The sequence below is a fragment of the Arvicanthis niloticus genome, chromosome 8 (assembly GCF_011762505.2).
Source record: "Arvicanthis niloticus isolate mArvNil1 chromosome 8, mArvNil1.pat.X, whole genome shotgun sequence".
Lineage (NCBI taxonomy): Eukaryota > Metazoa > Chordata > Mammalia > Rodentia > Muridae > Arvicanthis > Arvicanthis niloticus.
In genome coordinates, this window is record NC_047665.1 from 74,778,630 (window position 1) to 74,806,426 (window position 27,797).

At 43.3% G+C, this 27,797-nt stretch overlaps 1 protein-coding gene across 5 annotated transcripts in view; it reads right to left on the reverse strand.

Moving 5' to 3' along the window:
• The window catches only part of Epc1 (enhancer of polycomb 1), an 85,994-nt gene extending 58,466 nt beyond the window's left edge, over nt 1–27,528 (reverse strand). For 3 of the 5 annotated variants that reach the window (XR_013112335.1, XM_034509947.2, XM_034509951.2), the window contains exon 1: nt 3,029–3,181. Coding sequence is in view for 4 of the 5 variants with exons in the window: in XM_034509947.2 (XP_034365838.1) it covers nt 3,029–3,181 (153 nt within the window). In the remaining variant the exon portion in view is untranslated. Of the gene's footprint in view, nt 1–1,472; nt 1,908–3,028; nt 3,182–27,390 lie in introns of those variants that run through there. The other 2 variants (XM_034509950.2, XM_034509948.3) reach the window with 2 other exon arrangements.
• Nucleotides 27,529–27,797: the final 269 nt, after the last annotated feature.

The following is a 27,797-nucleotide window of genomic DNA, read 5'->3' on the forward strand; positions in this document are numbered from 1 at the left end:
TATGTTTTTTTTTTTCTTTTTTGAGCTTTACAATTTACATGTGACTCTAAATACAAAAATTTCCACCCTTAGCTTTTGACTTAGCAAGTTGTTATTTATTACATTCTACTAATTGAAACACTGAGTCCCTAACATTTATAATTCTGTCAGTTCAAGTTCTACAATCCAGTTTTCAGTTCTACAATAAAAGTTTTTAAACAGAGTTAACAATTTGCTTTTTAAAAAAGGGGTGTATTATGTGTGTCATCGTTTAAACTTGTTAAAAAATGAAGCATGCCTAATTAAGCCAGCATCTTCATCTTTTCTAAGGTGTCCATAGCTAAAGTGGGCCTATCCCTTGCTTGTGGATTCATTCTTATAGAGTCTTGTGCTACCAGGCTTAAGCTTCGTTCAGTTTTTACTAAGACTGGCAGGAGTACATTGAGAAGTTATCCTCCCAGTACTAAAAGGTTTCTAAGCTGGCAATGGTGGCTTACATTGAATCCCAGTACCCAGGAGGCTAAGGGAGGTGGGGTCAGGAGTGTATCTGAGATAAGCCTAGGCTACATAACCAGATCAAAGCCTAGATTTCTTTAACCACAAAAAATATAATAAAGGCAACAATTATATTCTTAGGTAGCTTTACATGCCATACATTTTTTTTTTTAATCATGAAATGCTTTTTTATAAAGCAGTGGATAAGAACCTATACTCATCTGTTTTGTCTAATTAGAATCCTATAAACCCATAAAGTTAGATTATGATAAGTAGATCCTATTTCTAACCATTTCAAGACTAAGACTAAATTAAAATAATCGATATTTTCTTAAACTAGACAATCAATTCAGGCGCTCAGTTACAGGGCCCGGCAGGAGGCACAGGCCATGTGCCCACAGAGGAACTCTGCTTTAACTTTAATTATACTATGTCCAGTATTTTTCAACATCGTACCACATACTACTTTCACCGCCCTGACTCACAGAGCCTGTCACTAGTGTGGACTGACACACAGGATTGTGGAGCAGTTTGTTTTCTGAGGATTTTAAGTTCTTCTATTAAGAGACCTATGACTCACAATACCGTTTTGGCTGGTTGTGACTTGAAGAATCCTAAACAGATGACTGAAAAAACTAATCCCAATACCTAATAAAAGTTGGAACTTCACCTACTAAAACCAGTGACAACCACTGCACAATATCAAAATTGTTTCAGTGAACAAAAATTATCTGTAAATGTAAATATGCATGGACAGACACTTCAGTTGAGCTCAGCTTTCATTTTAGGTTGTAGCTCTCAGGACTGTCCAAAAGACTCAGAAAGCAAGACTTAACTCAATTTCTAAAGTGTACTGTTGTGGGTCTTGCTTAGTTAATGATTTCCACCTTAGACACACAAGATGCAACAAATTCCTCCAGCAGGGTAACACCAGCACCCCAACTTTAAAGTAGTATCCATATAACTTAGAGAAACAAAAATAAAACAAAAAGACAAGATTCTGCAATCACAAGTACTTTAATTAAAAAAAAAAAAACAAATCACTTATTTTAAAAATAAACAAATGTCACCATTCTACTCTAAGTTGATACAAGTCAGAGTGAAGGGCACTGCTCTCACAGAGTAAGCGAGAGGTCAGAAGTCAGCCCACTACCCCATCTACACTTAGCGCTCAGCTGTGAAGTGAGATTCAAGACCCTCCACCCCAAAGTAACAGTCGACTGTCAAAACTATTTTTTACTTTAAAAGGTTAAATAACCCAAGCAGTTTAAACAGCTTTATTTTGAAAAACATTACAGAGAATAGAAATTCTTACAGTACCAACAGAAGTATTACAGTACAATTTTCCACAACAAAATTGGAGCACACAGTCCATGGGAATCCTCGACTTCCTTGAACTGTCAACACACTGCACCCTGTATAAGTGGCTGTACCTGGAAACCAACGTGTGCAAGTCCTTAGAATTAGAAGTCATCCAAGTTATAATGTTAACATCTGGGGGAAATGTGAGTCTATTTATTATCTGTGTCCGGACCCAACTTCCACAGCAAAGGCCACGGCAATAGTAAATCACGTAATAGCTGTATAAACAATAATGTAACTACTGCAGCCCACCCAGTTTGGATATTTTAATATTAGGATGTCTGTGAAGAATTTACTCAACTTTAGCTAGGCTCTTAATACAAAAGTACCTTAGAGTTGTAACATTCATTGAAACGTTTATTCTCTATCTTTTCTTCTAAACACAGGCGAACCTAAATTTAATTTACAAAAAAACTAAAAAGTTGCAGACTTTAGAACAGAGTTACGCACTGTAAACAAATCTGCAACACTGTCTCAAAGATTAAAAAGTAGGAGACAGCTCTTTTTTTCTTCCCGCCAGCACTGCGGGTGGAAACAAGAATAGCCCGGGAGTTTCATCTTCTATAAATGTAATGGCGTCTGGGCAGACCCGGAGCACCCTCGCCATTTCCCTTCGGGAAGGGGAGAGAAATCATCCTGAACCCTGAAGTCTGCATGACAAGCCCCTCGGAGGCTCCACGTGGGGACCGCACTGAGCCCTCCGGCAAGTGCGCTCCGAGCCCGTGCCCGCAGCCGCAGCCGCAGCCAGGCCCCGACGGCCCCAGAGCGCCACCTAGCGGCCCTTCGAGGGGCCTGCAGGCGCGGCCCACTCCCGGCTTGCTGCACCCCCACTGCCGCCCAGCCCGCTTCCCTCTCCGGATATGCACAAGGCCCAACCCAAGAACTGAGACCACAAAATGGCTGCCGGCGGCTTCGTCACGTGACCCCTTTGTGCCTTTCGGGCCCCCGAACTCCGCGGGACCCGGGTACCAGTGGCCGAGGACGGCGGGAGGCCTTCGAGGGGGCTCCGCCGGGCCTCAGTGGCCCGGGACCGAGCACCCGGGGAGGCGGGGGACCGGCCCGGCCGGCGACCGAGAGTCGGCGGCGGAGAGAAGATGGCGGCCATTTTGTGTGGGTCTGCTGCTCCGCCGCCGCCGCGGGCAGCGGAGGGCGCGGGCCTGACGGCGGGTCGGACAGGGGAGTTAACACGTACCGACTCCTCTTCCTTCTCCATTCCGGTGGGCATCTGCGGCACGGCCCGGTTTATCGAGGCGTATTCGTGCAGGTCGGGCAGATCCTCACAGCGGAAGACCGGCAGCGGCTTCGAGGCGTCCAGCGCCCGCGCCCGAAACGACAGTTTACTCATCTCAGGCGCAGCAGATACCTCTCCGCTCTGGGGAAACGGCCCCGGCCAGCGGGATCATGGAGAACCGGAGTTTCGGTCTCCACTCGCCTGCCGCTGCCGGGGACTTGGGGGCGGAGCGCAAAGCCCGCCGTCCGGGCCCTGACACCAGCCGGGAGGGTGGGAGGCTGTGCCGCTCCGCGCCTCGCTCACTCGCTCTCTTCAATACGCCATGGCCAACATGGCGGACATTAAAACTCCACTGTACGCTCTTCAGCCAACCCCAGCCATTCCCCACACTGCATCGCGCAGCGGCGCGGGCACGCGCGGGGGGAGCGCGGGCTCGAGCGGGCGCCGGCGCGGCGCGGCATGGAGCGCGCGTCCCGCCAACCCCCGGCCCGCCGGCCGCCGGCCTCGCCTCGCCTCGCCTCGCCTCGCCTCGCCTCACCCGCTCCGCCCGGCCGCCTCGCGCCCGCCCTGCGCGGTGCTCGAGCGAAGGAGGGACGAGCTCGGCGCCCGCGCCGGCCCTGGAAAGGCGGACGCGTCGAGCGGCCGGGATGCTCCGGCCTGCGTCCCGAGCGCAGGCACCTGTCACCGCCGGGCGGCCGCGCAAGCGAGCGCAGCGCAGTGCGGGAGGTCCAGGGACTTGGAAATAAAAACGCACGCGAAATCACAGGCTAACTCTCTAAGTCGAACGAAACTTTTGATGTAATTCTTAACTGGTTCAGCATCAAGTCAGGGGTCAGTCTTCCGACCCAGGGCTCTCTATAAACACTACTTATATATGCAACTCCAAAGTAGTTCCCCCCCCCCCCCCCAGTCCTTCATTTTATTCAGCCCTTTTTGTATAATTGAAGCAAGCAGAATAATTACTGCAACTTGTAACAATCTTAAGTGAAACATTTCAGAAACTGTTTCCAAATCCCAGAGCCAGTCCTGTAGCGCTAGCTAGCTCATGAATTTCTGTTGTATTTAGAAGAAACGCTATTTCAACGTAGTTACAGGTTCACACTCTTGCCATCTGTTCTCTGGAAAACTTTATAAAATCGAATCGAAGGCCTGTGGTAGTTCCATGCCACATCAGAAATGGGAGGTTAAACGTTAAGTATGTTTAAAAGTAGATGTTATAAACTGGAAAGACTGTTAGGATGGATTTAAAAAGTTTGTCGGCAAAATTTCAAATGTTCAATCAAGATTTTAAAAACCTGTTGTAAGTCTTATTTCCTCAAAGGCTACATAGTAAAAATAACCACTACTCTTAAATACAGGGTTTCATAGAAACTCTCAGAGTGCACAGACAAACTATCTTTTAGGTTTGTTTCTATGTAACATTAATTGCAACCTTTGTCCCACAAGAGCACACTTTGCTTCTCTAGACCAGAGGGGAGCAGACAAGCAGGAGACAGACTGCAGTTATTCAGGATTATCCTAAAACTAATACTGGCAGCTAGCTGTCTCTGGGAGGCAGTGGGCCTTTCACCTGCCTTTCCTCCAGGATCTGGGTTCACTAACTGCCTCTACCGAGGGGTAGGATGAAAGCTAGTGCACATTGTTGGAATAGGCTCAGGTGCTCAGGCTCTACTCAAGTATCCACAAACGTTTTGGGAGAGGATATCCAAGTGAGATTACGAAGATAAGCATGGATTATGGGAGGGGAGGAGAAAAGGGGAGGCAGAGAGGGCAAGAGAAATCTCAGAGGCATGGAAGACTAGATCACATTCCAGGAATCAGAAAAACTGCCAGGTCCACCATGGAACATGACTCATATCTCTCCAGGTTCAACAGTTAGGGGAACACTGGCTGTTGAGTCCCCTCGGCCTGTAGTATGACATTACTGAAAATCCTATAGGAGAATTTATAGTTAGGGAACTGAAAATTTTAGAGGACAAAATAGTGTCTACAGCCAATGAGTGAGCTGAGGAAATTACTTATTTTTATCTTCATTGGAACAACAGACTAAGGGCTCCCAGGCAGGGGACTGGTAGCATGCACAGTCTTGGGCTCAATCCCATCGGTACAAAACAGACCGACAAACAGCAGTCTACGGATATGTTTCTACACCCTACAGCAGCCGTGATTGACTCTGCAGCCTATGGATGTTTCTGCACCCTACAGCAGCAGGAACTAACTCTGCAGCCTACAGACATATTTCTACATTCTACAGCAACAGTAATGACACTGCAGAAATAAATTGTTTTCTAGAAATGTTTAAATCATCAGGACACTCAGAGCTGCCTACTAAGAAGCATGTTTTCGAATCAAGTTCTCCATTCATGGCCTTGTACCCTGGAATCCAACTCTCAGGCCCTTCTAGGTTTCTCAGGACCCAAAGGAGTTCCACTCCTGCCACATTCACTTCACAGCTCCTCGGTCTGACAGGTAGGACCGAATACTGAATGCTCAGGTCTACTTTTTCTCAGTTCTCCTACTCAAAGTTTCCTTAGGAGGAAACAGCATTAGTCCTGCACTGTCTTTAACTTTCTCATCAATCTATTTAAACTTCTCTCATTTTGCAAGTGTCCCAACAAAAGCTACATAAAATTCTCAATGCTCCCAAAATGCATGCTAGCACTATATGTGGAATACACTTACTTTTTCTCAAACAGAACATGCTTGGGAAAAGATTTGTAGTTAAAAATGGCTCTAAGTCATATCACAAACACATGCTGAACAGAGGTGATAATGGGCTATCTCTGTAGGGAACACAAGTAAGAGAGAGTGGGGAACCACATGGCGGCAGCCCAGGAAAATGCTGGAGAAAGTAGTCAGGGCTGGGTGTGGGGATACAGATCTAGGATTGCAGTACTCAGGAGGCTAAAGAAGGAGAGCATGGCTGCTGGCATTTTGGACTATAAGGGAGTCCCTGCCCTAAGAAACCAAGCAAGCAACACACACTCACACACAAATATATATACACACACTTAGTCACACTCATACACACACTCACAGTCACACATACTCATACACACATTCACACACTCATACACACATATACTCATATACACACACCACACATATACTTAGTTTCACACATATACTTAGTTTCACACACACACATAAACACATATACACACTCACATACTTACAGACTCATACACATACTCAAATACTTATACTCACATACTCATACATGCATGTACACACGTATTTAGAGTTTCATACACATAAACACACTCAGTTTCATACACTCATACATAAGCACAAACATTTACTCACATACTTAACAGTCTCATATACATATACACACGCATACATACTTTCAGTCTCATACACTCATACACAAACACATATACACACACCCATATACTTAGTCTCACACACACTCACATTGTCACCTCTCTCTCTCTCTCTCTCACACACACACACACACACACACACACACACACACACACACACACAGTGAGTGGGTATGGCAGCAGACCAAACATCACATGATGGTAGCACGGGATGTGGTTCTGAAAGATGCTATACTGGCTGGTTTTGTGTGTCAACTTGACACAAGCTGCAGTTATCATAGAGAAAGGAGCCTTCCTTGAGGAAATGCCTCCATGAGATCCAGCTGTAAGGCAATTTCTTAATTACTGATCAAAGTGGGAGAGCCCATTGTGGGTAGTGCCATCCCTGGGCTGGTAGTCCTGGGTTCTATAAGAAAGTAAGCTGAGCAAGCCAGGGAGAGCAAGCCAGTAAGTAACATCCCTCCATGGCCTCTGCATCAGCTCCTGCTTCCTGACCTGCTTGAGTTCCTGACTTCATTTGGTGATGAACAAACATCAATGTAGAAATGTAAGCTGAATAAAATAAACCCTTTCCTCCCCAACTTGCTTCTTAGTCATGATGTTTGTACAGGAATAGAAACCCTGACTAAGACAGATGCAGGGGAAATGAAATAGTGTAAGAGAGACAGGCACTTGTGGAGGAGCTGAGCTATATGCATGAGACAAGAGTAAGGAGTGGCTGCTAGGTATTCACAAAAAAGAAGAATTGTTCAGGCAGGAGAGAGCAGGAGCTCCCGCAACAATCCTGTTACAAATAGAAGTGATGGAAATTTGAATGGACAGTGTACAAGGTTGAGTCTCTTTGGAGTGGATTAGAGGTGCTTTTCCTGTTTGTTCTGAAATACGGTCTTGATATATAGCCTAAGCTGGCCTGGAAGTCACAGATTGCCTCTAGCTCCTGAGATGCAAGTGTTCAGTCATTGTTCTGTTGTATTCTGTCGTTGTCCCCCCTCAACACCCCCAATGAGGTGCAAGGTTCAATCAATGGAAATAATAATTACATATAATATCGTCACCCTTATATAATGAGCACAATTCAGGGTGCACCTTTAGTGGGTCTTCATAGTACATACCATAGGTCAATATTCCTGAAACCCATGTCTTCTTTACCAAGCCATATGTCCATAATGGTTTTGTATTTTGCCCATGAGGAAAGGTAAAGTTGGTTTTGGTAAGGCCTCCTGTAATGCTGCTAACATCTTCTCATTGTTACCAAAGCTGAGCACTTCAACTAAACAGGCCAGTCCTGCCAACAACTCCAGGAGACAGCTCAGCTCTCCTGCCTCCAGAGTCGGACTCATGTTTTTCTACCCTCTTGTCCAGCTCCAGGCAATCTTCTAAAATCCTATCTTACAAGAATGTCTTGAGGGCTGAATGAACCAACCCATGAAAAGAACTGACAATGGGCTCTGGCCCACCCAGTCCACGGCCACAAGTTCCTGCGATCTCATGGCACTGAGAGTGGAACTAGTCTCACACTCCAGGCCCAGGTCTGTACTCACGTTTACATATCACAGCCCTTGGGTTTTGAGATATGTGTTCCCTGTGCTCCTCAGGCTGCTGTGGACTCTCCAGCCTTCTGTCTCTGCCTCCCACAAGATCAATCTAAGATAGATTCTACTGTCCTTCAAAATCCAACTCAATATCAACTCCTCCATGAAACTTAATTCATCTAAATGCTACTTTTATAATCTGAAAAACAAACAATTAGATAAACGCAACAGTCCTTAAGCCTACACGAACTGTTCTCTCCCTGAAGTCAATTCCACTTTCAAACAGCAAGAATAATGCTTATTCTACCACTTCCATGATCGTCCTACTTGAGGTGTCTGCCGGGATAGAGGTGTAGGAGCTGCCTCTGGTCATAAAGCTGGTGAGAATATGGAGGTTAGAGTAGAATCCCTATGTCAAATCGAGAAGAGAGGACATGAAATGGGGAAGGAGGGACGGCAGAGAAGCACGAGACGGGTCAAGGGTTTTGTTCTTTGGGAAGGTGGGAGAGATTTGGATATGTTTATACTAAAAACAAAGAATGGCCGATGACTAAATATCAGGACAATCTTCTTACTCATAAGAAGGAAGACATGAGTCAAGTGTGAAGAGTAATACAAAGAGTTAAATTCCTTGACAAAACAATAGGATTAAATATCATAACACCAGTTAGCAGATGTCCAGCTTCCTCATTCCTGAAAGCATTTAATAAATATTTACCAATAGTTTATTCAGAGCTAGGGCGAAGCAGTCAGTGCTAGAGAAATTAGAAAATACAATACATCTGATCTCTCAATGGGGGATGCATATAAGATACTGTATATATTGGGGAAATAAAACAAATTTTTTCCTTCCTTCCTTTCTTTCTTTCTTTTTTTGAGACAGGGTTTCTATGTAGCTTTGGCTGTCTTGGAATTTGCTCTGTAGACCAGGCTGGCCTTGAACTCAGAGTTCTGCCTGCCTCTGCCTCCCAAGTGCTGGGATTAAAGGCGTGCGCCACCACTGCCTTTAAGAGACTCTTTATGTACACTGACTTCTGTTTACTATAAAGAACACACATAAGATCAGGTGTGGAGGTGCACACCATTAATCTCAGCATTTAGGAAGCAGAGGCAGGAGGATCTTTGTGAGTCTGAGGCCAGTCTGGGCTACATAGTGAGTTTCAGGACACCCATGACTATATTGAGTGACTCTGTCTCAACAAACAACAGAAAGACGTATATAATCTTAATAGAACGCTTATGATAGAAAATGATCTAGACTGTCATAGTTTAAGACAGAAGAGAATAAAGTCTATAGTTCTTTGAATAAAGATTATTCTGTGTCTGTAAAAAATTAAAATGGACAAACTGTTCTTTATCTGAAGAGTCTGAAAAACTTGATCTTAAATACTACAATTTCTTTCCACATATTAATTTGACATTTTCCAAAAGTATGTTTTACAACAGGAGTCCACGTACTGAGATAAAAGTTATATAGGTATATAAAATACCAGTAGGGACTGGATGTGTGGCTCCACAGGTGAACACTTGCCTAGCATGCTAAAGACTCTGGGTTCTACCCTTGGGGCTGAAGAAATAAATGAATACAGAAGCTACTAGGCATGGAAAATACTACAAATTATACTGTGCCATTAAAAAAAAAACTCTTTGAAAGTCCATATAGCTGTACAGTATCATATTTGTTACCATTGGTTATAGGTTTGTGGACATGCGCACAGGTGCCTGAAGGTTCGAGGAATCTGTAGATCCCCTAAAGTTGGAGTTAGAGGTGAGATGTGGGAACTGAATCGGGGTCCTCTGAAGGAGTAGGTGTTCATGACCAATGAATACCTCTCCAGTATCTGATAAAGATTTTTATCCTGATAATAAAAAATGCTAAGCAAGCCATTTAAACAAAGAATTGTTCGGAATCCCTATAGACACTGCAGCCGAGCAGATTGGTATACATCATCTTTTTGATCCTTAAAACCCTGAATCTACAAAATGTTCAGCTTTATTTAATCCTCAAACTTCTCAAAGTGAACTCTGGAAACCGCTTTGCTCTAAGCCCTTGAAACTATTCCTTTCCATTTCAAAAGCTAAGAATTATAAACCTATCAGTGAGGCTCTCTAAGGATTTGATGAAATATTTCATGGAAAAAGAACGCCCAAGCCAGCCAGCCAGCACGCCTATCCCCACCCACTCTCCTCTGAGACAGGTCTCACTATGTAGATCAGGCTAGCCTGGAACTCTCCAACTCAGGCTGGCTTCAAACTTGTGGTCCTCCTTCTTCATCCTTCTGGGATTATGGGTGTGTCACAGTGCCCACCTCCACAGGACCCATTTTTAAAGGACATCTGTGCCATACTTATTTTACTTTCCATGCTTTGTTACGGCCAGGGAACAGAGCTGGGCCTCACACATGTTGGGCAAGCATCCGGTCACCACAGCTCCCACTCAGACACACTCAGCTTCCACTCACACTCTCAAGCTCCCACTCACACACTCAGCTCCCACTCACACTCTCAAGCTCCCACTCACACACTCAGCTCCCACTCACACACTCTCAGCTCCCATTCACACACTCAGCTCCCACTCACACACTCAGCTCCCACTCACACATGCTCAGCTTCCACTCACACTCTCAAGCTCCCACTCACACACTCAGCTCCCACTCACACTCTCAAGCTCCCACTCACACACTCAGCTCCCACTCACACACTCTCAGCTCCCATTCACACACTCAGCTCCCACTCACACACTCAGCTCCCACTCACACATGCTCAGCTTCCACTCACACTCTCAAGCTCCCACTCACACACTCAGCTCCCACTCACACTCTCAAGCTCCCACTCACACACTCAGCTCCCACTCACACACACTCAGCTCCCACTCACACACACTCAGCTTCCACTCACACACTCTCAGCTCCCATTCACACACTCAGCTCCCACTCACACACTCAGCTCCCACTCACACATGCTCAGCTTCCACTCACACTCTCAAGCTCCCACTCACACACTCAGCTCCCACTCACACTCTCAAGCTCCCACTCACACACGATCAGCTCCCACTCACACACGATCAGCTCCCACTCACACACATTACAGCTCTACAATCCACTTTCTCTATGCTTGGCATGAAAGAGAATAGTGTCGGTAAGGGACTGAACTCCTTTAAAGTAAGGAAACAACACAATCCTCCAACCAAACACCTACATGATATTTACAGAAGCAGCCTATAGAAGCATAGTATTCTCACAGTCTGTGGGGCTCGGGTGCTCTGATTTCTTTCCATTTAGCAGCTATGCATCACTCAGGCAAGCTAGGCTTGCAGAAGGGGCACCCTGTGCTTTTCACATCACTGCCAGCTGATTATCCAATGACCACTCATGCTCCCTACCCAAAGCTTCCAGAGTTACTCAGGGTAAAAGTCCCCAGGGTACCAGCTTCCTGACACAGCTAGCTACTGTTGCCTCAGGAAAAGGGCAAATGGTTAGTATGGTAACTAATCATTTACATTTAAAACCCCAACGGGCACTGGGAATAACAGTAGCTTCCTGGGTTGAAGATCTGGATTCCAATCTAATAACTATTATTTACTCTTCCAGTCTCAACACTAAATGCCCCGAAAAGCTTCTGGGTAGAAACCTCAGTCCCCAAGACAACACTACACAGAGGTGAATGCTGGAATAAGGGGTCTGCCCTCACTGACTGAGCGAAGGGGATTCGTTCTAAGAGTGAATTGTCTCTCCTTCCCTCTGCTTCCTGACAGCCATAAGTGAGCAGCTAAGCTCCGTCACACGCACCCAACCACGATGCACCGTGCGTGCACAGGCCTGTCACCAACTGAGGCAAGCTAGCACGGGCTGCCTCCTTGAGAATGTCTTTCCTGTTGACTCTCTCAGGTGATCTGTTCTGGTCTTCACTTGACTAACAGGACTGCACTACAGAAATGATTAACTTCTGAGTAAGTGGATGATCTCACCTGAATGGTCAAAGGAATGAATACTCAGTCTCTCTCCTTTTAGGCGATTAACTAATGGGCCAATGAGATAGTACAGTAGGAACAATCTCTAAAAATTCCAAAGTGCCACACAATATAAGGAAGAGTACTCAGTTTTAACAGCATCTGGGAAGAAGGGTGTGCAGGCCTGTGAGTAACACAAGAGCCCACTTGTGTACAAATGAGCCTGACTTAATGCATTCTCTACAACTCCAATGATGAACTATGGCAAGATAAATTAAAAAGGGGAGTGGGGAGTCTTAACATTAGTAAAATTGCTCAAAAGATTTCTTATGAAAGGAAAGTGGACAAGGCGCCTTCTCTAGCAATGACGTCTTCCGTGATTAGCTGCAATCGTGAAAGGACATGACATTCCTGCTTGCCTGTGTTACTCCAAGGGTCTGCGCACCCTTCCTTCCCAGCTGCTATGATCGCACAGGTCTAGTGACCACTGAGTCAAGCTCCACTCTCAGCACCCATATGAGGGTTCAAGACCACCAATCAAGGGACCTGACGCCCCCTTCTGGCCTCTGTAATTACTGCATTCATGTGCTGCACAGGCATGTGCAGGCAAAGCATGGACGCAAATACAAAGAAAATTTAGAGAGCATTTCGTAATGCTGCCACCTCCTGCTGTGTTTAAGAACTCGTCTTAAAAAGCAAAAAGCATTTTCAGCCACGTGACATTTTTAGAACATGAATAAACTAAAATTTAATCCATGATGATTCAGCTTTCTTGTATCCAATGGTTACTCACAAGCATCTTATTTTAAAGAAGCTGGGCTCCAGTGCTCTGCTGCCACCAGCATGTGCGACCTCTTCCCTCTCCCTGTGCTGTTGGGAACCAGACCTGAAGCCCTGTTCAGGCCACACTGAGGCTCTGAGCTACAACCACTCCCAGGCTGCTTCTGACCTCGGTCTCCTGGGTCTCCAAGTCCTCAGCTCTGAAAAGGATGCATTCTTGATGACGCTTCTTCAATTTTATGATTATCTCTATTCTTCCACAATTGACAGAAAAATGCTAGATTTAAAAAACCTTAAATATGGAAAAAGCTAAGTAAAGATGACTACTCTCTGAGAAGCCATGTCCACGTTCTCCAATGTGCCTGACTTTCTCTGAGTATATTTTTCTTCTAACTCTGTGTTTATACCTACATTAAAATAACTTTAACAAAATATTCAACTCTGGTTCATTTAGAAAACAAAAAACAGTAATCAAAGATGTTTAGGGGCTGGGCAGAGGTGGTGCACGCCTTTAATCCCAGCATTCAGGAGGCAGAGGCAGGCAGATATCTGAGTTCGAGGCCAGCCTAGTGTAGAGTGAGCTCCAGGTCAGGCAGGGCTACAAAGTGAATCCCTGTCCCCCTGAAAAGATGTGAGGTACCCAGTGAACAGTATTTGCCAGGGTAAGCTGCTGACCTAAACTTTACCCTGGGAGCCCACATAAAGATGAAGGAGAGAACAAACCCACAAGGTTGTTCTTTGACCTCTGCACATGGGTCAGGCTATGTCTAGCACGCACGCGCACACACACACACACACACACACACACACACAAACACAATAATAATGAATAAAAAAATTTTAAAAGTTTTTGAGGTATGTGATTTGTAATGAAACTATGTCTTCCATACTTCCTAATAGTATGCATATCTACGTGGTAGACAAAGACTGGTTAGAATCTTAAGAATAAATAAATCCTGACGTGCTCCAGAAACAGGCGTTGCAGGGACTTAGTCAAGGGAGTGGTGCTGTGCTAGGAATTCCTAGCTCCTGGCAGGAAGCAAAAGGATTTCCTTTTATTTTCTTCTTCCCCACTGGGGATCAGAACCAGGGCTTCTTGCATGCCAAGTATTCATAAAAAAGTACTGCCCTGTCAATGATTCCTATGATGTACCTGGATGTAGCTTTATGCTAAGTGTGACCACACATAATTTGAGGGACACAAGCAGTTTGCAAACATATTGTGAAACTAGAAAAGAAGGATGCAGGATGAACACGAAGAGAAAGACAGACTTCGTAACAAAGGCCTACATGGAAATGACCGAAATTGTCTGGGGAGGGCAAAAATCTGCAACTGGTGTGATAGTCTTCCTGAAAAAAGATGGAGAAGTTCACTGTAATAGGCTTAGAAAATAATTAACACAGTAGGATAGCTTAGCAACCAAACGACAGGAACACTTCACCCAGTTTAGCTATTTGAAGTGTTATACGTATAAAGAATCTATTTAAGTCTGCACAGAAAGCCTGGTTATGTTTTATATAACTAAGTTTTCATTAGCTGATTCTGTTTACCGAGCCCTGCCCCATGCCAGCTATGTATTATGAATCATGAGAGAGAATAAAGAAAAACATGTTTTTGACCTTTGGCCAACTTATTTCCTGTTCACAAAACAGGCTACATTATTTTATACCCTATTTTGAAAGGTATAGTTTGTTATCTTTATGCTTCCAGATTACAAAATTACTTGTTGAAATAAAACATATGGATAATAGTTCATAAATATACAAAGTAATTTGTTTACCGCTAGCTTAGTCCAAAAATGTATTTATTCTTTCTGTTTTTCTTTAATGAAAATGGAAGTCAAAATTCAGCAATCATAGAATAAACAGGCACTAATTATTTCAGTCTTGTTTTGTTTTGTTTTGTTTTTCAAGACAGGGTTTCTCTGTATAGCCCTGGCTGTCCTGGAATTCTGTAGACCAGGCTGGCCTTGAACTCAGAAATCCGCCTGCCTCTGCCTCCCACTCCCAAGTGCTAGGATTAAAGGCGTGCGCCACCACTGCCAGGCTTGTTTTGGCCTTCTAAAGAGATAAATGTGAGGCATATCGATACACATGGAAAGCAGCATAGATAATAGGGTAAAATATGAAAACTAGGTGCAGTATGTGAAGGCAAGCACACAGTGATTACAGCTCCCAACATGGGCAGGGCACTAGGAATCACGGAGGAAAGAGGAGGGGAGAAAATAGACAACAGCAGAGAGGGAACTGAAGATTCAAGTGTGCTGTGTTGGGCTACAAAGTGAGACTCTGTTTAAGACCAGCAAGAATGACTTCAAAAACTTGGCTAGCTAAAAATTTGGGATTTAAAAATTCTATGTATTTGGTATGTAAAGTAATATGAACATTCAAATTTAAAATCAAATGATTTCTTTTGAGACAGGATCTCACATAATTAAAGCTGGCCTCAGGCCTCTGGTTATGGTGTCCCTGCTGGAATTACAGTTGGGCACCACTACAGCTGGCTCAGTTGATTATTTACCAGCAGTTTTGTATTCCAGAGTCACCACGCCCACTCACTGCCTTTAAACAGCATAGCTGAAGATTGGAAAATGAAGGATGTGGGGCTGGAGAGGAGGCTCGGCAGCTAAGAGGGCACACTGCCCTTGGAGAGAGGGTCACAGTCCCTGGCACCCACATCAGGCAGTTCACAAGCTCCTCAATTCCAGCTCTAGGGCACTAGATGACCTCTTCTAGGCTCCAAGAAGACTTGTGCTCACATGTGCATACCATGCCCCAGCCACACAGCCACACACACACACACACAGCCACACACACACACACACAGAGAGAGAGAGAGAGAGAGAGAGAGAGAGAGAGAGAGAGAGAGAGAGAGGAAAAGAAAATCCATTTTAAACGGCAAGATCTTAGAATTACATATATGTGTGTGTGCGCTTTCTAGTTAAAACTATTATGTGAAGCTCTGGCTTCTATAGATTTGAGAGGAAATGATGCATAGAGCAGTTTCTGTCCCCTAAGATAAACAGCAATGTTACTAGCCTGTCACAGGTAAGCTATTCTTTTATTGCCTGTTAATTCTATTCATTCTGGGGGAAAGAATAATGGTATTAATATAAGTTGTTAGAAATGTAAACTTGGGGTTGGGGATTTAGCTCAGTGATAGAGAGCTTGTGTTTGAATGAGGCAATGTGGGTGAGGGAGGGGACTGGGCTTGAACCCGGGCCCTCACACAAGGTAAGCAAGTTTTCTACCACTGCGCTATGTTCTCAGACATGGGGTGATCTTCTAATGCCTACTTTATCTTCTAGAGTTTGGAGCTCAAGTTTCCTACAGACATTAAACATCTGGTCTCATGGTGGTACGATGGGAGATGGTGGAGCCTTTGGGAGGTTGGACCAAGTGGGAGGGTTTAGATTACTGGGGGCAGTCTCATGAGGGGAAAGATAGGGCTTATTCCCTAATTCACTTTTGCTTCCTGGCCAATGAAGCCAGTGGATCTGCTCTGTCCCAAGATCCTGACTGTTACTCCTGGCACCTCAACAGTGACAGGTCTCCAGTCACAGACCAGAACTTCTCAACCTGTGAGCCAATAGCTCTCTTATATTTTTATAAGCTAATTATCTCTGATAATTTGTTATAATGATTATGGAGAGTATGGGGAGGTGTTTTTGACTCTGCCATCAGCAAGTGAGTTGAGAGCATATACTGAGAGCTATGGCAAGTCAGGAACAACCATAGGCATTCGGGAAGCATGAGCTCACTAGTGTTACATGGTAATGTGAGGCCGCAATACCACCTGTCTCAGGAGACTGAGGCTCTGGGGATGATCTAACTGGCCTAACCTAATCCTAAAAGGGTGCATTTCAGAACTCAGGAGAGAACACTTGAAGGAGCCACTCATTTGCACACCATCCTCAACTGGAATGGAAGGGGTCTAGTCAGTTTTTTCTGTATTACCTTGTTGTACTGGCTGGTTCTGTGTGTCAACTTGACACAAGCTGCAGTTATCATAGAGAAAGAAGCCTTTTTTGAGGAAATGCCTCCATGAGATCCAGCTGTAAGGCATTTTCTCAATTAGTGATTAAGGTAGGAGGGTCCACTACGGGTGGTGCCATCCCTGGGCTGGTAGTCTTGGGTTCTATAAGAAAGCAAGCTTAGCAAGCCAGGGGAAGCAAGCCAGTAAGTAATATCCCTCCATGTCCTCTGCATCAGCTCCTGCTTCCTGACCTGCTTGAGTTCCAGTCCTGACTTCCTTTGGTGATGAACAGCAATGTGGAAGTGTAAGCTGAACAAACCCTTTCCTCCCCAACTTGCTTCTTGGTCATGATGTTTGTGCCAGGAATACAAACCCTGACTAAGACACTTGTTAACAGAGGAACTCTGGAAATATGGCCATATGGTCAGACAAAGCCCCATGAGATGTCCAGAGACCACCAGGTATGTGTCACATCTGCAAGACATGACTGTTTACAAGACAGAAGGTAAAGTCATATGGCTTCTTGCCATGTTTAAAGGTCTCTGAGACTTAGATATAAAAGACTGTTGTATATTTTTAAAGATTAAGAAATCTGAGCAGACAAGATGGCTCAGAGGTTAAGAGCACTGACTGCTCCACCAAAGGTTCAATTCTCGGCAACCACATGGTGGCTCACAACCATCTGTAATGGGATCTGATGCCCTCTTCTGGTGATTCTGAAGACAGAGGCAGTGTACCCTCATATATAAAATAAATAAATCTTTTTTTAAAAGTCACTGTTGAAAAAGAAAGAGAGAGAGAGATGCAAAATCCAAACTGTGTTAATTGATCGGAGTTTCTTGTGTGAGGACCATAAAATTCTAATCCAAACCAAATGTGGTGACACACGTCTGAGGCCTGACAGCTCTGAGGTCAGCCTGGGCTGCACCGTGAGAATATGTCTCAAATAGTCAAAATAAAATTTAAGAGTGACTTTAATCTTCTTTTAAAATAGGTAAAGGCAGGTTAATATTTAACTCAAAAAGGGTCCTGGAATGTCTTTTAAATTAAAAAACACATTAGCAGCTGGGAAGACTCAGCATGGCCTGGGAAGCCCCAGACAAGGACATAGCTGTCTTGTGACTAAAATTTCTGCTTATCAAACCCCAGCAAGCTTGGAAGTCACAGAGAAGGCACCTTCCAGGACTGTACGTAAGGTTGTAACTGTTCCTGTAATAGCTAAGCACACCACAAACTAGGAAGACAGAATGCACAGTACAAAGTACAGCAAGCACTTTACTTTTTGAAACAGGATCTGATGTGGCTAACCTTGAACCCACTACAAAGCTGAGGTAGTCCTTGAACACCTGACCTCCCTGTTTTCACCTCCCACGTGCCAGGATTATAGGTGAATGCCCCACAAGTACTGGCTCCCAAGTACTTGCACTGAAAAGAACTGAACTAGTTAACAGTGGACTTTGTGGAGGTCTGTCCACTACACCTTTAAACTTATAAGTAGCTCTGACATATTAAGGGGAACTGGAGACTTGCCAAATTTATGTTACATTTCTTAAGTATGTAAGGCTTCCTTAAGGTTTCAAAAGTGCTCCCCGGGAAAGGAAGAGGGTGATTGTCAGCGTCGTCTCTTTCCTAGCTGAAGTCTGGGTAGTGTGGGCCATTAGCTCACTGCTTCCCAAGACACAACTGTGCAGTTATAATCTTTAGATGTCCCTCACCTCCTAGGATTCTAGCTTTTGGAAAATGGGGAGGAGGGGGGAGCAATACTAATCCACCCACAGCCCTCCACAGAGTTCTGGCTCCATGGCTCACTTCACTAGCTCTTTGGGTTTTGTTTTGTTGTTTTGCTTTTTGAGACAAGGTTTCTCTGTGTGACCTTGGCTGTCCTGGAACTCACTGTGTACAGTAGGCTGGCTCCGAACTCACAGAGACCCACCTGCCTCTGCCTCAAAAATGCTGGGATTAAAGGTGTGCCCCCCTCACCCTCTTTCAGTAGTTGTTAACTTATTGATCTAACTCAGAGGTCCTCAGCTCTAGCTTCGTATTAGGGATTCGGAATAGCTGTGGAAGACTCTATGGCCAGCTCCAGTGTAGATTAACTCAGAATTTCCTGAGTTTGCAATTTTCTAGGTGAAGCCATGTGTAGACAGAGGCTGGAGTGTAGTCCCCATGTAAAGGGCCTGTTTAGCAAGCACAAGGAGGCTCTGGCTTCCATCCACCATAGTACATAGGTGGGTAAACATGTGCACACACACAGGCAGCACTGAGAAGTTCTAGGATAAGAGGATGAGCCTGCCATAGTAGTATGAAAATCCATATGTTCTGGACCAGGGTTACCTGATAGAATCTTCTAGAACATCAGAAATGTTTCATAGTCTGTGCTGCCCAATATAGAAGCTACTAAATAGACCATTGAAATGCCGACAGTCTGATTGAGAAATTAGAATGTCCAAGTTTAATTACTTCAAATTTAAGTATACACAGGTGCCATGTGGCAAGTGGACTAGCTAATTGGAGAGCATAGCATGTGAGTTTTATGCCATTTTAGATGAACTGAGTATGTGACTAAATGGCACTGAATGATTCTTTAAAAACAAAAAAAAATCTTGGGTTGGAGAGATGGCACAGTGGTTAAGAGCACTGACTGCTCTGTCAGAGGTCCTGAGTTCAATTCCCAGCAACCACATGGTGGCTCACAACCATCTGTAATGGGATCTGATACCCTCTTCTGGTGTGTCTGAAGACAGCTACAGTGTACTCATATAAATAAAAAATAAGTAAATCTTTAAAAAAAATCTTTAGTGTGTGCATGCGTGCGTGTGTATCTGTATGGTTTATCTGTAGGCACCATATCCTACATGTGGAGATCAGAAGAGAGTTTGGGGGAGTTGGTTTTCTTCTTCTACCATGTAAGTCCCAGGAATTGGCCTCCGAGCTGAAGGGCCTGCCCAGCTCACCATCCCCAGACCACACTACTCACACCTCCTTGAGGTTCTTCACACCATTGTCCTAACAAGTCCTCTGGCTGAATGGAAGGACAGACAAGGTTATATTGGCTTCTGAGGAAAGTAAGGACTGTGAGCTAGCTTCTCTGTCCTCCCTTCAGGTAGAAAAAAAAAAAAAAGAAGAAGAAGCAAAGGTCTTCAGAAGTAAATGTTCTTTGAGTCTTGTTCATAATAATAGAGAAATGAGCTGATTAAACTCCGGGAAAGTCCTCCTCAATCTTTGCATAATACAGAGCTTTCCAACTGTGCTCTGTGACCTCTGCCTTGGAAGATGAGTTTCCAGTGACCTGTGGTGACAGCCTGAGTTCCAGGGCTAAATATAGGTCACTGGCTTCCCTTTCTCAGGCACTTGGAAACCGGGCCCTAGCCATGAATGGGGTTATTCATGGTTGGTGGGATATGAGACTGTGAACAGCCAGGAACATGGCCCAGACAGAGGAGTCTTTCCACTGCAACTTTCTACTGAATAAAACTGTGTTTACCTGATTTCCAAATGACTTGTAAATTGTGAGTAGCTTTTGGAAAATCCTAAAAGTTTCATGTTGTTTAATTTAACAAAGTTTGAAAGAACAAGAATGGATTTTCTAAAGCTTAGTATCAACCTAGACCAGGACACTTTCCCATGGCCACATTTCAAACACTGGCAACACAGCATGGGAGTTACCATCAAATTCAACTGTGGAATTAACATCTTCCAAGTCCTTGTCGAGTGTTTCAGTGAGGCCACCCTACCCTCCCATGTAGCCATGTATCTGCCAGTTTTGAATGATAGTCTGTGACCCGGCTTTTGAGGCCCACTTAAGTATCATGGCACGTAGCCTGACAGAACTGGGCAGTGTTCTCCAAGGATGTACCCCTAAGGAGAGCATTCAAGTCATTTGGGCCTGGCTTAAAGAGCATATTCTCATAGGACACCCCCAGACTTCCTGCAGCCAGAACCCAAGGGGTGCAGCTCAGCACTCTGTTTTAATAAGTCATCCAGGTGATTCTGGTGCTAAAACTTGACAACTGCTGGTCTAAAGTATTGGGAATCCTCCCAAAAGTGTCCCCCAAGAAAAAGTTCCCTTATGACCTGAAGCTGAAAATGACTAAAACATTTGATTATTTTTCTTTTCTTTTTATTATACTATTATGATGATGATGGTGGTGGTGGTGATGATGTGTGTGTGCAAGTGGAGGTCAGAGGTCAGTTTTCGGGAGTTGGTTTTCTTCTTCCACCATGAAGGTTCTGGGGCTCGAACTCAGTCATCAGGCTTGTGCATCAAGTACCTTTATGTGATGAGCCATTTTAGAGCCTAACCAGGCCTTGTATGCTATAACATAGAAGCCATTATTCTATGTGCACTTAATTTTATAAGTGGTGGGAATTCCCTACTTCAACAAGGCTTCTTTTCTTTTTGTACATTCAAAATACATTATTCAATTTCAAAAACTTCATAAATTTGCAAAAATCAACTTCTGACAGAATCTCATCACACAGGCTTGATAGTGAGGGTACTTTAGGCAAACTCAACACAGACAATTTCAGAAGTAGGGCTGCTGAGGTCACGTTGCATGTACAAGGTCTGTGCCGTAAGCCTGAAAACTGACCCCGGTGGAGAGAGACACGATCCTAAAAGGTGTCTGACTTCTGGGCATATACCAGAAACCAAGCATGCACACAATAACAGTAATAAACACGTAAGTAAGTAAGTAAATAAAGTTTTAAAAAAATTCAGATGTATATCACTGCTAAATAAAGATCGTTCCTCCCATGAAATGACTATCGGTTATAAAAATGAATAGATCCAATAGAAAATTATGCAGCTATACTATACTGTGCATCTAAAATATGTCAATTCACAAAATGTAAATTTACAGATGGTCTAATGTGGAGTGAAAAGGTGAGTCTATAATGGAAGCTCTGACCTCAGACCTACAAGTTCCAGCTCTATTCTTTGATTTATTAGGTAATGTGGGTCATGTCTAAGGTGTGCCAGTTTCTCTGTTTCTTCTATAAAAATGAGCTTAACTTCCCTACTTTGTGTGGAGATTCATAGACAGTACTGGCTGTAGAACAACACAAGCCCTAGTTGAGAGCTACATTGCTACTGCCTTCCAAAAATAATTGTGTGTTTATTTATTTGTATGTGTGTCTGCATGTGTTTACATGTATCACAGACGTGTAGGTGACCATGGAAGCCAAAAGAGGGCGTCAGATCTCCTGCAGTAGGAGTTACAGGTGGCTGTGGGCTGACATGTATGTGCTGAGAACCAAATGTGTCTCTTCTAGAAAAGCAGCAAGTACTCTTAATCACTGAGCCATCCTGCAGCCCAGGCTGCCCCTTTGTAAATTAGCTGGCCTGGGAGCAGCCTGGTCACCATGCCGACAGATGATGCTAACACTTCATCACTCCGTCATGTGCACACAGGAGTTTACAAAGCAATCCAAGTTCGTAGCACCCACTGTGATCACTCCAACGTCGCAAGTGACTGGGTGAAATAAGACATGTCCATTGTTTTGTAAGAACAGAGTCTTCTCATTTTGAAAACTGTGTTCCTAGACTCTGATGTGTGTGTCTCGGCAGCCATCTTGATAACACTGATAGTGTTATCAAAAGACAAAAACCCCCAAGAAAGTTTATAAAAAACCAAATCAGCTAGTAAACCAAACCGAGAGATTCCCTCCTGCTTACTTAAATAATAAATAGTGTTAGTTTTAACATTGTTCTCAGCAGAGTTCTATGTTAGCACAAAACCAAATTAGATGACTAACATACACAGCCAGCATGAGTTAGCTGGTTCTATAACAAAATAATTTAGTTATTTTAAGTCATCTACAGCAACCCCTTAATTGTTCTTCAATTTGTCTGTGTAGAAAGAACATTAATTTGACTTTCTTGCTCTACACTTGCTTGGTAGCTTAAGCATTAGCTAGATATTTAATGTATCAACTTCATAAAATGTTTGTTTTGCTTTTAAATCTTTCTGTTTTATAGCATTAGAAATGCCTACAGAAGATTTAAAAATAAGAATATATAGTAAAAGGAGCTTAAGTCCTCCGTTCAGATGACTGGCGCAATATAAAAAGCCAGGCATGGCCCCATGTGCCTGTGATCTCGGCGATGTGGGGGTGGGGCTTAGGGACAGCTGCATTCCCTGGGCTTTCTGGCCAGCCAGCCTAGCACAGCTGCTGAACCCCAGGTCCCAAGGAGAGACCCTGACTCAACAATTTTAAATTGCTTCTAATGGTCTTTGGTTACTCCTTTTATTTGTCTGTACTACTGTAAAGGTTGATGTTGAACATGGTAATGTTTAGATTAAGGCTATGTGAATAAAATGTACAAAGTCCATTTAAGATTCAAAAAAAAAATCATACATTATTTTTGTGTGGCTGCTGTCTTTGTTTTGGGTCCTTTCTTTTCTTCTTGAGACAGAATCTCCTTAGCCCAGGCTGGCCTTAAAGTCCTGAGTCTTTGTGCTGCCACAGCTTAACAGGTTTTTTGTTTTTGTTTTCTGTTTTTTAAAGTAAATATGTAGGGGCTGGGGTACTGGAGAGATGGCTTGGCAGTTAAGAGCACTGGCTGCTCTTCTGTGGGATCCGGGTTCAATTCCCAGCACCCACATGGCAGCTCACAGCTCTCTGTAACTCTAGTTCCAGTGGATCCTACACCCTCCCACAGACATGTGTGCAGGTAAAACATTAATGCACATAAGAAAATTATATTAAAAAGTAAACATTTTGGACTTTGGGTTGAATTCTAACCATCGATACAAGCAAGCAAGCACATAAACAAACTAATAGACAGAGCTCAGAGACATGCCCCAAACTCATCCTACAGGAGCCCTCTCAAGTGCTTTCTTACAGATGTAAGTCAAAAGTTGTATCTCTTGCTTTGTAATATGAAGAGGCATCAGGTGGGTATCTAGTTATGTACCATCTGTTTGTATTATAGCTGAAACATGAAGGCCAACCACTCCTTCCCCAAGCTAGCTGTGTGGATTTGGTGTTATGTGGATTTTGGTGTCTTTTATGGTCCTTTAATAAAAATATGACTGTCATATATTAACAGGTTGAAATTTAAACAGTTTTCATCCTCCAAAGATTATACATGGTCAATGATTCCAAATGGTAACATCCCACACCTAAGGCCTCAGATTTAAAACACTGTTAGAACACGGAGCCATGTTGGACGTTCAGGTGGATAAGAGAAGGACTCTTTCATTCTCTCTCACTCCCATGACCCAGCATCTTGTACTACTGATGGAGACAGGGAGAGCGTGAACAATGAGAACCTCTGGTAAAATCAGTACTGCACACAGCAAGCATAAAGCATGCGTTCAGGAATGAAATCTTTATCTCTCTTCATTTCAGGGTCATAGTGGAAAGATAAAAAACAAGTCAGAGCACCCATTTTGTGTCTTATTTTCCTTTCCTTGGTAAAATCATGCCAGGAACAGTTACCTTTGTGGAATATCTGCAGGGTGTCCAAGAAACAACAGAGAAGTGGCAGATATGCACAGGCAGGAGAAAACCCCACCATCTACAGCATCCAGCTTCACATCTGTATTGAAGCAGCATTCAGAGAAGAGATATTCTTCCCTTTAAAGAAGTTTGTCCTGAGTTAAGGGGGCCTGGTCCCGAGTGAGGTCGGCATCTTGCCTTTGTGCCTCTAAATGCCTCTTCCCTTTGCTGCCTCACCCTGCCATTATCTATTACCCAGTGGGTTTGGTTAATCTGAAATGTTCTCAATACTTAGGAATACCAATGACATCATAGTAATGAATTAAGAAACTATACTGTCTCAGTACATTAGTCTGAATGTAATTTTCAGTTTATTCCTATTATTGAGGATTCAAAGTGCATTTTTCTGAGGTGTATTACTTAGAATCTGACTTACAGACTGCCTGTCCTCTGTGTCCTTCCTTCCTTCCTTCCTTCCTTCTACAACCTGTTTCCTGACCATATCACTGTTCGTTAACCTCTCCCTCCACAAGAGGGATGGGCAGCATGCACTCCTGCATACACACATACATACATACACACACACACACACACACACACACACACACACACACACACACACGGCATTTTAATGAAGTCAATTTTGCTACTTGCCACTACTCCCTCTGATACAATGATATGCAAAAAAGTGTCAGTTTGAAATGACACAGCAAAATCGAGAAAAAAAAATCATTTTTGATTGTCCATGATCTAGCAATTGCTGCCATGAAAAAAAAAAATGATTTAGTTCTCTATATACTACATTTTATACACGATTTTTAATGATTAAAAAAATTGGTTTTTTTAATTCTAAGCATAGCCACAACATCATGAACTTCATGTCTATAAAACGTCAATTAAGAAGAATTAATTCCCAAAGAATCAAGAGCTGAGCTGAAGCACCAGGTACATTTGAAAATGGAGACTAATATAAAATAGGGAATTATTTTTACCTCACAGATTTACACCTCTTTACTTCCACAGTGATGGCAAGGTCACATCTAGAAGAGTATGTGTGATAGAAATGTCTGAGTGATTTTCAAAAGTAACGATTGAACTCTAATGGTTACTTCATAATCAATGATGTAATAGTCAGGAGAACAAAGAGGATTGCATAGCTACGGATGGACTTCCCAGCTCAGTTTGCTCTTAAAAGGGGTGACATTAGACAAACATAGCCAGTTTCAGAAATTAAATAAAATGAAAAATCAGTACATTATGAAGAAGAGAATATTTTAGCAATAAATGAGCAGGAAGGAATATTTTATTCAGCTGGTCAACTTCAGAGAGCTAAAGCCTCCAGCATAACCAGGTTAGGCAATATTTATACCTGCAGTATTTCATTCCATACATAATCTATACCATCAGAAGCCACACTTGGAGCTGCATATAGACTTCACAAAGAGAGAGAGTATGAACTATGCCAGTGAATACTTCCAAACCTTCTGAGCACGCTACAAACAAAACATAGGCGTTGGGCTTGTTTCTTCTGAAGTTCAAGGAAGGAGATAAACAGATTCTAGGAAATACCATTTCTACTCCTGCTCACACATTCTCTTACTCCAGACTGTTAAAGGACCAGTGGGAAGGGCATTTACAGATGTCAAAGTAAATGAAGACTCTTGACTCCTGGCACGGTCACTCTCTCTCTCTCAAGACCTGTTAGTCAGATAATCCAAATGCCGTTTCAGTTTTTACTTTACTTGGTGAACAATGCATTTCAAAACATAATTACTGATCCCTCCTACTTTCTTTTTGAACTGAAGACATCTTCACAAACAACTAAAATGTTTACAGAGACCAGCAAAGCCGATGTCATATTGTGACATATTTTTGTTCCTGGCTTTGGGCCTAAATCCTTTAGTCTCTAATCAGATAACTCTCAAGAACAAAGATGTAACACCTCCTTAAAAATATACATATCAGTATTTTTAAGTTAAAGATATGTGTGCAATACTCTTTAAAAAATTATCTTGTCCAACAAATAAAAATATTTGCTCATTTAAAACAAGGCTGCCTATAAATTCAATCCAAGGGGCAGCTCAAAATAAAACAGACATGACAAGCTACTAGACCATTCTCAAGACAGATTCAGAATATGTATTTGAGAAATCCCTTGATTCAAATGAAATTCAACTTTTACAATGTCCGAAGAACTAATACTCAAATGTTTTGTTACACTGAAAGGGTGCTAATAGGCATGGTTTTGTAAAATAAGAAAAACATACATATAGAATGTTAGCGAGGAGAGGGTAAAGGACAGCTTATTATTAAAGAATCCGATAGAGATAATAAATCAGATGAGATCAAACACAACTGCCAACTGCATGTTTGTCCATAATGTCCCCTGGACTGGCTGTGACGACATGTCTGCTCTCGCCATGGTGCACCGTCCACAGCCAAGCTTAAATAATACAGTTGACCAAATTGAACTTTTCTTTATGAAAATTAAAGGATAATAGATAAAATCTTGCCCCACCTTTTTTCTTCCTTTTTTCTTTTAGTAAAACTGACAAATTGTTGAGCAGCACTACAGCGCCACCAACACAGATCAGTGCAGAACAAAAAAAAAAAAAAAAAATCTCCCACCGTGTGCAAAAAGAAGAAAACTAGAAAAATGCCCAAAATCACAAAATGTCTCCCAAATGTACCTTTCTGGAAAAAAAAATAAGATAGATCTGCAGAGATGAATCGTCAAAGAGCGTTAAAGAAATCACATCAAGACCACAAGTTAGATCCGCTCAGCAATAAAAGAGCCACTATTTAGCTACAGCCATAACTTAAACCCGGTTATGTCAATCTCCGCCTTCATTATACCAGAGCTGCTTTCTGAAGTACTCCATCAAGGGAGTCACAATAGATCTATTTTTAAAAAACCAAAACAAAACTACAACGGTAGTTTGCTTGTTGGTGATTTACTCTGGACAAATTAGGCAATAGATAATTTTTATAAAGAGGATACGTACATATTTGGCACTACCAACATTGCTGGCACACAAAAAAAGTCCATCTTGAAACATCTGAGTTCCCCTTTAGTTCACAGCAATTAAAGTATAATTTTCATTATACATGTTTATCTTTAACAATGGAGAGAAAAACTATTTTTTTTCTTTTGGTAAAAATTAACCAGACAAAATTAGGTGGAACGTGCAGAGATCGAAGCTAAAGAAAAATACAAAGATTGGTTTGGTGAGAAGAAACACAATGAAAACCGCTTTTATCTAGTGCTCCTTTCGAAGATGTAATGCCAAGAATATTTAAAATTATAAACTTACCATCGGTGTAGGCAAAGCAGCAGCCAGCTCTCAAAAAAAAATTGTAACAATATAGGCTGGGGTCTGGGTTGTCCAGAAAAAACAGCCTCCGGGCAGCGTACGGATCTTCAAACATCCTGAAAATATTTGGTAAATCAAAAGTGAGACTTTCGTCCATGGAGGGCGGCGGAGCGGGGCGGGCAGCCGCAGGATCCGAGGGCGTCCGGGGGAATGGAGCAGGCTGGAGGCTGCGGAGCTGGCGGCGGCGGCAGGCGCGGGGTTAACAACTCTGCGCTGGCGGGCGAGAGGGCAGGCACGCGTGCCCATTGGCTGGCGGCCTCCGGGCTCCGCCCTCGCTCCCGCCTCCCGCAGCTCGGAAAGAATGCACGACTGTGCCATTTTACACTGGGCTCTGGAGAGCGCCGCCG